Source organism: Mesoplodon mirus, assembly GCF_964341445.2.
Source record: "Mesoplodon mirus genome assembly, chromosome: 18".
In the NCBI taxonomy this organism is placed as follows: Eukaryota; Metazoa; Chordata; class Mammalia; order Artiodactyla; family Ziphiidae; genus Mesoplodon; species Mesoplodon mirus.
Window position 1 is genome coordinate 12,209,682 of NC_138994.1, and position 13,136 is coordinate 12,222,817.

The 13,136-nt window shown below is 55.2% G+C and overlaps 1 protein-coding gene across 3 annotated transcripts in view; it reads left to right on the forward strand.

Annotated features, from left to right (window-relative positions):
• B3GNTL1 (UDP-GlcNAc:betaGal beta-1,3-N-acetylglucosaminyltransferase like 1) overlaps positions 1 to 10,832 on the forward strand; it is a 120,063-nt gene extending 109,231 nt beyond the window's left edge. For all 3 annotated transcript variants that reach the window (XM_082603047.1, XM_082603048.1, XM_082603049.1), the window contains 5 exons: positions 502 to 637; positions 725 to 793; positions 1,243 to 1,317; positions 8,810 to 8,914; positions 10,531 to 10,832. In XM_082603047.1, coding sequence (XP_082459173.1) covers positions 502 to 637; positions 725 to 793; positions 1,243 to 1,317; positions 8,810 to 8,890 — 361 coding nt within the window. In that variant the 3' untranslated portion in view covers positions 8,891 to 8,914; positions 10,531 to 10,832. The remainder of the gene's footprint in view (positions 1 to 501; positions 638 to 724; positions 794 to 1,242; positions 1,318 to 8,809; positions 8,915 to 10,530) is intronic.
• Positions 10,833 to 13,136: the final 2,304 nt, after the last annotated feature.

Below are 13,136 nucleotides of genomic sequence, written 5' to 3' on the forward strand. Positions count from 1 at the left end.
ACCCAAGGGCCTGCCTGGACCTCAGGTCTGCATGTGGCAAGGGGCCATGGGAGGGTGTCCCACCTGGGGAAGGTGACCCCGCCATCTGCACAGCTTCCACAGGACACTGTGGCCCCTTCCATGTGGCCGCTCGAGGTGGGGAGTCTTGTCCAGGCCCCTCTGGTCGTGTTTACCATGGTCGCAGGTGCCGGACGTCAGCGTGGCTGGGTTTCCCTTGGGCTCCCCAAGCTCTGTGCCTGGTGTCCCGCACACTTCTTGAGTATGTGGACGTGAGCTCGGCACATCCGAGGATCCACGTGCGCCATGAGGGTGGGCGAGGGGTGCGACCTTCTGGTCCTGGCCTCCTTGGTTCAGTCACTCAGCCAACAGCTGCAGCACTACCCCAGGGGCCCCAGACCAGGGGGACTTGTGGGCAGGCTCAGGGGTTGGGGGAGGAAGGCCTGGGGCGCTTGGAGGCCCTGCCCTCCTGGGTCACAACCCCCAACCCCCCATCCCCCACAGGACCACCATCTGGACCCACCGCGTCCGCTTCCTGGAAGAGTGGGCCCTGCCCCACTGGGCAACCTTCACCATCTGGAACGCGGGCCGGCAGGGCCGCCGGCTCTACCGCAGCCTGACGGCAGGGTCACGGTGCAAGGTGGGGCCCACCCCTTGTCCCACCCCTCCCCCATCCAGCAGCACTGCCCCCACTGCCCCTGAGGCTGACGTCCTGGGTCCTCCCCAGGTGGTCGCCTTCTGTGACGTGGATGAGAACAAGATCAAGAAGGGCTTCTACTGCTACGAGGACTCTCAGGTGCGCCCCCTCCCCACCGAGCCCCACGGTCATGCACAGCGGCCGCCCACACTGCACTCTGGGGCGCAATCCTGGGCCTTTTGAGTAGACACTGCCCAGAACCTTCCTCCTTGGGAAAGGCCATCTGGGCCCAGACAGCTGCCAGGCCTGGCAGATGCAGCCCTCAGGCTCCTGGGGTCTCCAGGACCCCAGAGGGCACCCGTGCCTGCCCCCACCTGCCCCTGTCCCCGCTGGAAGGTTCTCCTCACAGGCTTGGGTCTGTCCGCTGCCCACCTCAGGTTAGTCCTGCAGCAGCCATAGGTGGCTGGGTGGAGGTGCTGGAGACCAGGTCCAGCCCTGGGTTTGGCCGTGGCCTGGGCTCCTGTCTGAGGGCATCGAGCTGTGAGCAGGGCAGAGGTGGGGGACTGGGGAGCAAGGTGGAGCAGCCTGTGGCCCTTCTCTCCTCTCAGGAAAGGCCCAAGCCCCGGGTCCCGGTCCTGCACTTCCGAGCCGCACAGCCACCCTTTGTCATCTGCGTGAAGCTGGTGAGTGTCAGGCTGGGGCATGTGTGGCTGGGACAGCCCCAGGGTCAGGAGGTGGTCGTGTCCACTGGGAGGCTGCGGGCTAGGACGGGAGGTGATGACTGCCGCTCTGGGGGACCAGGAGAGTGATCCGCATGGGGGCGGGGACAGGAGACAACAGGGCCACCTCCCGCCAGGGCTGGGGTGTCGGGGGAGGTGGCGGCGATGGTGCCCCATGAGGCAGGTTGCATTTCCCATGAGAGCTGCAGGGGACAAGGCCGCCCAGAAGCACCTGCGCCGGCCCTGCATCCCCTGAACCCCGCCAAGTGACTGCCGTCCCAGCGGTTTTCTCCATCACCCCCTTGCCTTTTCTCCCTATTTGCGGCCACGCAGGACAGGTGCTCGTTTCTCAGCTCTAGGCCCGATGCTGGGATCCTGCAGCAAGGCCCGTGTGCTTGAACTCCCTCCTTCCCTGAGTGGGTCCCGTTTCCTGGTGTGCAAGTTCCCACCACGAAGCCTGCTGGTGGGCTCCGGTGATGGGGACGTTCTCCTGATTTTGGAGCCCTCACCCCCACCCTGCTGGCCTGTCCATCTCTTCTCCTTGGTTTCTGGGAGCTCTGCATTGAGTGGTGTTGACCCTTGGTCGACTAGTGTTTAGCAGATGTTTTCTCCCAGTTGTGACTTGTCTTTTCACAGGTTCTTCCCAGAAAAACTTAATTTTATTTATTTATGCATGCATGCATGCATGCATGCAGTGCCGGGTCTTGGTTGCGGCATGTGGGATCTTTTAGGTGCGGCATGCGAACTCTTAGTTGTGGCATGCCTGTGGGATCTAGTTCCCTGACCGGGCCCCCTGCATTGGGAGAGTGGAGTCTTACCCGCTGGACCACCAGGGAAGTCCCGTGAAAAACTTATTTTTAACACAGTACATTTATCAACTTTTCTCTTGTGATGAACACTTTTAGTGTCCTTCTGTTTTGGAAATTCCTCCCCGTGGTCAGAAATATTGTCACAAATGCAAGTATAGATATAAAGTGTCCTTAATCCACCAGGACTACAGGGCCCAGGTCAGCTCATGTGGGGCGGGGCTGCCCCAAAGGGTCCTCAAGAGGGGACAGTAGTGGATGGGTGAGCATGTCCCTGTGCTGCCACTGGGGACGTGGGATGACGCACAGTTGGGGACACAGGGCAGTACTTCCAGCAGTTTCCAGCCTCTGAGGTTGAAACCTTGGTAAACAGGGTGCCAGGCCAGAGGCCTTCCTGGAGGCAGTGGCTTTAGCCGAAGGGGAACAGGTGCATGTTCATTTGCCAGCGTTCGCCAACAGCAGTGGGGAACCAAGCAGGACATGCCTCTCACCCCACATCAAGTGCAGACTCTCACCAAGCCTTGGGCTCAGGGAGCCTGCGGCCCCTACACACTTCCATAGCAAAGGTGGCCTGCTCCACGTGTATGTGGAGGGCGCCAGAGAAGGGGAGAGCCCTTCGCTGGTGGCAGGTTTTAAGATCCCAGACCCCCTCCTGCACGGACTGGTGTTACTCACAGCTTCTAACTGTGGTTTACTGTGTTGCCCAGGCGCCTCCACAGGGGCCCCACCAGGCCAGCGCGTCCTGATGGGGAACGTCACCTCCCTGAGGTGAGTGCTCCCGTGGGGCCTGAGCTCAGACACGGGGGACAGCGGGCGTTGTAGCGTGTTGGTCAGGTGGCGTCCCATGCAGGACCGGAGCACAGGCTGGACGTCCCGATTCTGCCCCTCACTTGAGGTACCACTTTGGAGAAGTCACCCAAATGTCGGGAAAACAGGCGTGAGAACAGGCTGACCCCAGGAGCCTGGCGCCAGGAGTGGCCTCAGGGTCCCAGCTGGTCCCTGCGTGGCCAGGCCCAGCCCTGAGCTCCAGCCCCACAGAAACTGTGAGGCAGTAAAGGTGTTGTTTCCTCTGCTCAGTTGGTGGAGACTTTGCGTGGCCACGGGTGAGCTGAACACTTGGACCAGAACAGAATCTCGTGGGCACAACAGGCTTTGTCAGTTTGAATGAGGCCATGTGAAAATTCAGGTCAGATTTCCGTGTGGACGTGTTTTCAGTTCTCTTGGACGCAGAGCTGGGATGGAATCACTGGTCTTAGGGTGACTTATGCCCCCCCGTCCCCTGCTGCCCAGAGGTTCCAGTTTCTCGTATCCTCGCCCACCTCGTGACGTGTTTGTTCGTCACGGCCATCCTGGTGGATGAGTGGCTCTCACGGCGGTTTCCGTTTGCGTCTCCCTGACAACTGAGGTCGTGGAGCATCTCTTCATGGGCCTGTCAGCCATTTGTCTGCCTCCTTTGGAGAAGTGTCTGTTCAAGTCCTTCACCCCTTTTCTAATCGGGCTGCTTGTCTTTTTGTTGAGTCCTGAGAGTTCTCTCTGTTTCTAGACTCAAGTCCCCAACTGGATGCATTGGCAAATACTTTCTCCCATCCTGTGGGCTGTCTTTTCATTCTCTTGATGGTGCCCTTTGATGCACAAAAAGTGCTTAACTTTGACAAAGTCCATTTTATTTTTTTATTTTTTTTTGCGGTCCGCGGGCCTCTCACTGTTGTGGCCTCTCCCGTTGCGGAGCACAGGCTCCGGACGTGCAGGCTCAGTGGCCGTGGCTCACGGGCCCAGCCGCTCCGCGGCATGTGGGATCTTCCCAGACCGGGGCACGAACCTGTGTCCCCTGCATCGGCAGGCGGACTCAACCACTGTGCCACCAGGGAAGCCCCATTTTATCTATTTTTAATTTGATTTCTCCTGTTTTGGGTGTCATGGCTAAGAAACCACCACCCAATCTAGGGTCATGAAGATTTACCTCTGTGCTTTTTTCTTAAGAGTTTTATGGTTTCAGCTCCTTCATGTAGGTCTTGGACCCATTTTGAGTTGATGTTTGTGTGTGGGGTCAGGTAGGGGCCAGCTTTGTGCTTTTTCAGGCTGTGCACTGAGTGTCCCAGGGCCAGGCAGCCAGGTGGCTCCAGTCCCAACGTGTCACCTTGAGGTTTTCTTCTGTTTGTTTGCCAGCTTGAACCTGCATTGTTTAACTACCACTACATAACAAACTACAAACTTAGCCTCCAACAGCACGTTTACCACCTCACGTTTCTGTGGGTCGTAAGTCCAGGCACCACAGGTGGGTTTCAGCTTCAGGTGAGCGTGGTGGTGTCTGCCGGTGATGATGTCTCATCAGGAGGCTCACCTGGGGCAGATCTGCTTCCAAGCTCTCGTGGTCGTTGGCAGGAGTCAGATCTCCAGGGTGTTGGCCGAGGGCCTCAGTGCTTTGATGGCTGTTTGCTATGCAGGCCCCCCAACCACGGCAGCTTATTCTGTGAAAGCCAGCAAGGGGCAGGGTCAGTAGCAAGACACACATCACACTAACGTGTGACCTAGTCAGAGAAGTGACATACCAGGGAAGGGGGTTCCACAGGATGTGGGTGCGATGAGGCAGGCTCGTGGCCATCTGGGGCCTGCCTGCCACAGGGACGGGGCCTGCCTGCCACAGGGACAGACCCACCTGGCTTTGGGTTTCCTGGTTTGAAAGCAGTTTCCTGAGAGGCCAAGACAAACAGTGTTCCAAGTTGCCAGGGGAATTGGATGAATGATTATGGGGCTGCAAGGAGCAGTTGTAAAATGAAAGTTTTAATTCTACACAAATGATACCTAGCTTTTCAGAGATAGGCTCTCTTAAGGGTCTACTTTTCAGAGATAGGCTCTATTAAGGGTCTACTTCTCAGGGACCCGAAGTTGCCACGAAGGGAACACCCCCACCCATGCAAACCCTTCCCAGAGAGCAGACTTTGGGTAGGAAGGAACCCATCCCTGTCACCCACTTTGTTTCCTTAGAGGGTCTAGAGGTAGAAACACAAAGGTGTATGTGATTTTTTTTTTAAACAAACAGCAGCATGTTATACATACTTCTTTATTTCGCTTTTTTCACATAATAGTATATCTTGGAGTTAATTCCATATAAATCCGCTGGCGCCACCCAACTGTTATCTTTTTATGAAGGCAACTTTCCAGCACGTTTCAGCCAAAGCAAAGAAGCCAGCCCTAAGCCCCAACTCCCCCAACCTGGGAGCGAGGTAAATTCTAGCCTCATTTCTTCATTATTGTTTCCTGAAAAGATTAAAAGCTAAAAAAACTACCATAATACCACTGTGTCACCCCGAATTTCCAGATATCCCATCACTGCTGAAACCTAACTGCCTTGTAGACGCGTTCTACCTTTTCCTACTTGCCTGTTGGAATGCAGACCCAGTGTGACCTCTGTCTCCCTCACTCTCTTAAAATGTTTGTTGACGAAACCGGCTTGTGGTTTACCGTGTTTCCCGAGGCTCAGGTCCAGGGTCCGTTCTGCTGGCAGGAACACCTTCATCACTGGCTGCAGGAGCTTCTGAGGGATTCGTGTACCTCACTTTAAAAATATCTGCATCCCACTCGATTATATGGATGTTTCATACATTTATTATCCAGTTACTTATCAATGTACCTTTAGGCCAGTTTTACTGTTCACCGCTAAGAATAATGCTGCCGTGGATATCTTTATATGTGCATAATTTTGCTCAGGTGGCTACACATATGGTATAAATGTCTGAAAGGTGCTGGTCAAAGAATGTGCCCGCTCTCAGTCGTGAGACCAGCCATTCTGTCCCTGAAGGCTGAGCCAGTTCACACACCCTGCCCCCCACCATGACCCTTCTCCAGCAGTGTGACCAAACCTTCCACCTTTGCAAACCACAGGTGAAAAACAATAAGTTTATGGTTCCAGTTGGCAATGTCATATTGTGAGTAAGGAGGGCATCTTTTCACGTATTTGTATTCATCTTTACTTCCCTTTTGGTACCTTATCCTTTTCATTGGCCCATTTCTCTATTGGTCTCTTCAGTATTTTTCTTTATACAGTAACAGAAACAAACTACTGTCTGTGATGTGTTGCAAATTTTTCTGTGTCATTTAACTGAATTTATATCTTTTGCCATTTAGAAGTTTGTTATTTGGATATAATCAAATTTTTCCTTTTATGGCTTTTGGGGTTTTTATTCATTCTAAGACAATCATTTCTCACTGTGATATTTAAAAAAACATTATCCGGGCTTCCCTGGTGGCACCGTGGTTGAGGGTCCGCCTGCCGATGCAGGGGACGCGGGTTCGTGCCCCGGTCTGGGAAGATCCCACATGCCGCAGAGCAGCTGGGCCCGTGAGCCATGGCCGCTGAGCCTGCGCGTCCGGAGCCTGTGCTCCACAACGGGAGAGGCTTCCTTTCTCACAATGAGAGGCCCGTGTACCGAACAACAACAACAAAAAAACATTATCCGTGTCTGGTCCTCAGACTCCTGTTTTTTCCTTATATTTTCGGTACAGCTGGAATTAGTTTTGTTATAAAGATTATAGGAGGATCTAGGCTTTTTTCTTTCTCTTTGGATCCTCAGTGGTCCCAACATCATTTGGTGAGAAACCCTCATCTTTTCCAGTCAGGAAATGGCATCTTTGTGTGTTGGGTATGCATGTGGATTTGGAGCCGTTTCTGGAGTCCTGGCCTTTTTCTCCTCATCTGTCTTGCACCATTACTGACTGTAGCTCTATGATGTTCACCACTGAGTAAGGCTAGCCTTCCTTCATTACTCTTTTTAGAACTTTTCTCACATTCTTCTTCTTTGAGTAAACTTTATTGTGAACTCTTAACACCTTCGGAAAATGGCCTAAGTGTGGCCCACCAGCTGCTTCTGTAAATAAAGTTTTACCGGAACACAGAGGATGTATGGCCACAAAGCTGTAAATGCTGACCATCTGCCCTTTAAGAAAATTCTGCGGCCTCTGTTCCAGAACCTGCTGCACAATTTAACGGGCGACATGCCCTCCCACAGCGCCGCCCGATTCTGTACTTTCTCCGCTAATCCGTTTGGTGCAGAGTGCATGTCTGTGGTCCATGTGACAGAGTCGGCTGTGTTTCTGGGGGTCCGGTCTCCTCCACGTCATGCTTGAGGCCTCCTTTCCTCTTCCTGTTGGCGCTCCGGGACCCAGCTGTGGGCACCACACCAGAGCTTCTCATGGAGGGTCCTGACGCTCTTTACGGGTCGTGGGGTGGCCATGTCTTCTGCTTCGCTAGACAACGCCCAGGAGGCCAGGCCAGGGGACACGCCCAGAGGCAGGGATGGAGGGGTCCCTCTAGGCCTCACGACTGGACCGTGGGGTTCGTTTCCATCTGATCCCTGCTGAGGCCAAGGCCTTTCCCGCATCTGTCGGCGTGTGGATTTCCTGTCTCCTGATGTTTCTGATCAGCTTCTTGTCCACGGGATTGTGCGTCTCCTGACCTGAGGAGTTCTCTGTACCCTCTGGGTTCTAGTCCTTGTTGGTTTCATGTCTGACCTTTTTAATTCTCTTAAGGGGGTGTGTCCACTCACGGACACATGAGTACCTTCCCGGTGGCCCCTCTACAAGCCCAGGTCTGTGGCTGGGCTGGCCCTGAACCCACGTGTATTTCCTTTGAAAACTTGGAAGCAGAGAGATAATGGGAGGAGAAAAGGGGGGCTGAGAACGGACAGCAGGTAGAGAACAGAATGTGGAAATTTCAGGTGTTTTCCAGGTAGAATGGTTTTCATTTAAATACTTCTAGCAAAGCCCAGGTAACAGCAGTACGAGGAGCAGAAACAGCCCAGGACAAGGGTGACTCCCTGTGTTGGGCCCAAGGACAGACGGATGACACCCAACAGGAAGGAGTGTGGTGGTCAGGCAGCCCCTCCTATATCCTGGCAGAGAGGCCCCCGCTTTGCTGGTTATGGAGGCAGGAGGGGACCTGGCAGGTGGCGCTGGGACGAGGGACAGGAGCCTGCAGATGTTTCCTGAAACCCCGCTGTGGCCCCGCACGGGAGGGCGGCCGCCGCAGCACCAGTGCACGGGCCCAGCTGAAGAATTTGGGGATCCGCCCCCAAGTCCCGCACCAACGAGGGTACAGGGAAGATGTGGGCGGGGCCTGCCTCTTGTCGGCCGTGGGGGAGGGGCTCTGCCAGCAGCTGGCTGTTGGGTTGCAGTTTCTGTCCCCAGGGCTGCCTCCCACCTGTGGCCCTGCAGAGGCCATGGGGGTGGGGTGAGGGGGCCACCACAGAGGCCCCAGGATCAGTCAGGACAGGGGAAGCTGGCTCTGCCCTGGACCAAGAGATGAGTGGAAGGGATGCCCATGAGAACCTCACCTCCTCCCCCGAGTCCCTGTGGGGGGCCAGCTGCCTCCTGCGGGGAGGGGCCGAGGCCAGGCTGGTGGAGGCACCTCAGAGGACCCCCTGCCCCCAGCCTCCCTGGTGACCTATGGGACATTGTGGCCGACTGCCAACAGGTTCCCTTCTGGCACTTTTCTCCTTCTGGACCCTCTCCCTTTAGCAGTGGAGCAGAAGTTCATAGTGGACCACCTGACAGGTGGCCACAGGCAACCCCAAGCCCCCAAGGGAGGCTCTTGGGGTCCCCAGTGCAGGCCAGGGGAGGCCTGGATAGAGCCAGACCTGTCGCTCCTCCCCCAGGACCTCACAGGGGGCGCATTTGAAGACAATCTGAGGTCGCTGCACCTGCAGGAGGGCCGGGATTTCCTTCACTTCAGCTGACAGACCCATGGCAGCTGCTCCCAGGTACGTACGAGGCCCCCAGCAGCCGCAGCCCCGGGTCGAGAGCAAGTAGGGAAGGATGGCCCCGTGGCCCACAGTGGGGAACGTGCCCGATGGAGGGTGGCACCCAGATGCCCCTCAAATCCCCTTCACCAGGAGGGCACGTCTTAGTGTTCTTATCAGGTGTGGTAAAGCACACAGCCGTGAGCACAAGCCTGAGGGGTGTTGTCCACACCCCACCGTGTATCTCTGACACGTGTCCACACGTGTGTACAGACACCGCAGACCAAGACATGGAGCAGCTCCTCTGCCCTCGGGGAGGGCGTGGCCGCACAATGCACCCTCCCCAGAGAGCCTCCCTCGCGTCTGTGGCAGACGTTCTAGTCACCGCACAGCTCCCCAGCGCCTGCCTCGTTCCGAGCTCTGGCCACTGTGGAAAGTCTGGTCTGTGTCTGGGTGGGTGGCTGGCTCCATCCACGTGGGGGCCGCATGTGTGAGAGACATGGTACTAGACAAGGCTCACCCCGGGGACAGGGGCTGCGTGCTCATGGCTTGTCTGGCGGGAGCTGACCGCTCACCAAGCGCAGCAGAGACCTGCGGGGCGGGCGGAGGGGGAGGCCCCCCTGTGCCTGGCGGGGGCCGTGGGCGTGAGCGGTCAGGGGAGTGAGTCTCCTTCTCCGATTGGTCCTAAGTTGGATGTATGGCTAGAACTGGGGAAGCTGGCAGTTGCGACCACGTCCTGGCCATTGGGGACCAGTGGCTACAGGGTTCTATGTTGAGACATGGTCTGGAATCGTCCCTTTGTGCATTTAGTCTTTCGGTCCCAGGAGGCCAATGGCTTTTCCCTAAAGGTGACGCACGGCTGCTACCCCTGGGGGCTTGTCCCCTTAGATCTAAGAACAAGTCATCCATGTCTTGAATCATTACTGCCATCAATGCTGGAGTTGAGTGATGATTCCCACTGACGGGAGCCCTGCCCTAACAGTTCATGTGAACAAGGCAGTAACTCCTGGGTCCAGGGGGGGTCGGGGGGGCTTGAACAATCAGGAGTGGCCTCATTGTGGAGTCACGTCTGAGTCAGAATTCCCCGCCTTGGTGATTTAAAAGCATCGGGGTCTCTGCATGCAGAGTCTCAGAAGACCCTTCCCAAAGCACATGAGGTGTTGGTCAGAGGCAAGAGGATCAGTGTTCTGGCCACAGGACTCCAGGACCTTCTAAAAATGCATGTTTAGTTTTATACTATATGCTACTCTTGTCCATTTAAAAAAAATTGTACGTGCTTTTAAAAATCTACACATTAGCCCTTATTCTTTTTGTTACATGGCCATTGTTTATCGTTTTCTCTGCCCAACATTCTCTCTTGCACCTGCATTCACCTGGCAGCAGGAAGATGATCCCTAAGCTTTATCCACTAGAATCTGCCCCCAGAATCTGCCTGAAGATATTTCTGTCATCACAACTGGGAAGGGGGTTTGCTACTGGCATCTAGGTTGTTGCTAAACATTCTGCAACACACAGGACAGTTCCCACAACTAAGAATTATTCGACCTCAGATGTCAACAGTGTCAAGATTGGAAACCAGCAGTGGCATTAAGGAGGTTTATCTGTAACGACCTGTTTTGTTCTTCCCTGAATGACAGCTGTACTAGCTTCAGTCCAGCCGAGGCGAACTGTCTTCTCTCAGCTCGATGAGGATCTCATTCCAGTGTTAAGTCCACTGTTGCCATCCAAGAGGGGCAGCTGCCTGGACCACCCAGTCTCCCAGCAGTTCCGCTGCAACGTGTCCAGACGTGAGCTTGTCCTGTTTGGGATCTTGCTTCTATCACCAACTATGTGGCACCATCTCCCGAGACCCCAGGTGCACACAGGGCAGGTTCTCTGCTGTCTCTTGATGTTTTCATATTTTCCAGTTGTTTTTCTGGATAAAATTCCTTCAGATCTTCCAGTTCCCCAGTTCTCTCTTCAGCCATGTCTAGGTGGTTGTTTAATTCATCCATTGAGCCTTTTCCCCCCTAATTTCCTCTTGATAATTTCTAACCCTTTTCAAAACTGAATTCATTTTATATTTTGTGTCTTTTGGGGTCTGATTTTATTAAGGTCTTGCTAATGGTGCCTTGTTTCTTTGTGCATTTTGTGCAATTTGGGGATGTGAGCTTATGTTCTTCTCTCTGTGGGGCTCAGCCTGCATCCTTCCAGAGAGGGTTTGTTTGCCTCCTCTGCCCAGTGTCTGTCAGCACCGCTGGTCGGGGGCCAGTGTGATCGCATTCCCCTCCACCAGCACCGGGCAGAGACCGAGACAGGTATGCTCCTGTGGGGACCTACTTCTCACTCTCCTTGCTGCTGAGGGTACAGCTATTTAGGGCCGCAGCTGTATGTGGGGTCTGCTACTAGATTTGGCCCTGGACCTTACACTATCACATCCACACTTCCCAGCCAGCCTCCAGGGCTCAGCAGACATGGATCCTGGGGACGCTAAGGACCTGCTCACTGGGATGGTTAACTCTGTGTCTGGGATGTGGCCATATGCTCACGGCCGCACCGCTGCCCTCACGTATCCTGTTCCAGGCACGAGGCTTCTTGCGGCTCTTCAGACCCACCCACCTCACTCCCACTGGGGCCACAGGTGCCCTTCTCTGCCCCTTTCGCGGGGGGTATCCTGACCACTCCCTCTACCAGGTGGCAGCCCAGCACTGTCCACTCACCCCGACTTGCTTCAGACCACTGCTTTCCACGATGTTCACCTTTGCTGTTGTCTGCTGCTGGCCACGTCGTCAGTCATGAGGGGGGACTCCCCACAAATCCGTCACCTGGACCCAGGTGGGCTCCAAATGAAGGAGGAAGTTCCCAGCCACCAGACGCCTGATGAGAGCAGGTGGTGACCAGTAGGATTTGACATGGCTGAAGGTGTGCAGGGGCGGCTGGACACTGCCGGCTTTGTTGGTTTTCCTCGGGTTGCAAAGGTAGACCAGTAATGAAAGAAGAATTGCTTCATGACAGTATCATCAACGTGGTAAACTGGCCTGTCTCCATGTCTCTGGAATCTTGGTGTTTTTTTTTTTTTTAATTATGCTAAAAACAGTTCATTTTATTCCTTCTCAAAAGCTCCTTGCTTGGTTTTCTCAGCCAAGGTCTAGGTGCTCCTCTGTGGACCCCGTCTGCTGCAGGGATACAAGTGGGGCCTCCTGCGGCCACCCTGCAGGAGAGCCTTCCAACCAGCGTGGCCTCATGTGGCCTGAGGCCACCTGGCCATCCAGGACCCCTCACCACGTGACAACGTCCACCAGCTACGAGGCCTCTGGCTATTCTTCCAATGAAAATGGAAAACTCTCTACTTATTTTCAAGAGGAGACACGTTTTAAGGCTTAAATGAAATTAAAGTTAAAACCTCACGCAAGACTAACGTGGGCTTCCACTCTCAGGGAAGGTCAGCGATCCCGGGACATCCGGTGGCTCAGCTGGAGCAGGAGAAACTCACTTAGCAAAGGCAGCAGGAAAACGCATCTCAGGATTGTACCAACAACACCTACATAGCCTCCAGCCGTGGACCCGTGGGCGCACACGTCCCAGGAGGGGCAGGAGCCCTGTCCTGGGCCCGTGGCCGGACGACTTCACCTCAGATGTTCTACCTGCCCATCCACATCTGTCCTGCGTCCAGACCTCAACCCATGAAGCAGCAGGTGGAAGGGTGGGGATGGCCCAGGAGCCTGCCACACAAAGGCTCCCGTAGTAGGCGGCCTGACCCCTCAGCACTGAGACTGGCCACGCAGGTGCTCAAGTGGGGAACCTTTACACACATCGGCCTCACTGGCCCCTGGACAGGTCAGCATGAGTGCCAGCCCATGTGGACAAAAGCAGCCTGTCTTTGCTTCAGAAACCCTGAGTGTGTACCCCATTCTGGACAAATGAAAAAAAGGAAAAAAGGTTCAGACAATGTGGTTCTTCTCCCACCACCAGAGAACCACTTCCTGGAGTCCACATGTCGGCAGATCTGTGAAGCCACTGACCGTGCCCTGCTTCCATCGAGGGTTTGAGCTGCCATCACAAGTCCCCTGTGTGGCTGGAACTGGTCCTGGCGGGATTCTGAGGACACAGGTCGGCTCTTTCTGACCGAATGAAACCACACGAGGGCGGGTGACGTGCGTGTGACGGCCATGTGTGCTGGGCACTAGAATGGGGTGAGAGGGAAGACGGCCCCCACCAGCGCTGCAAAAGCGACCTGGGGGCGGCGCTCTACGGCACCCACCCC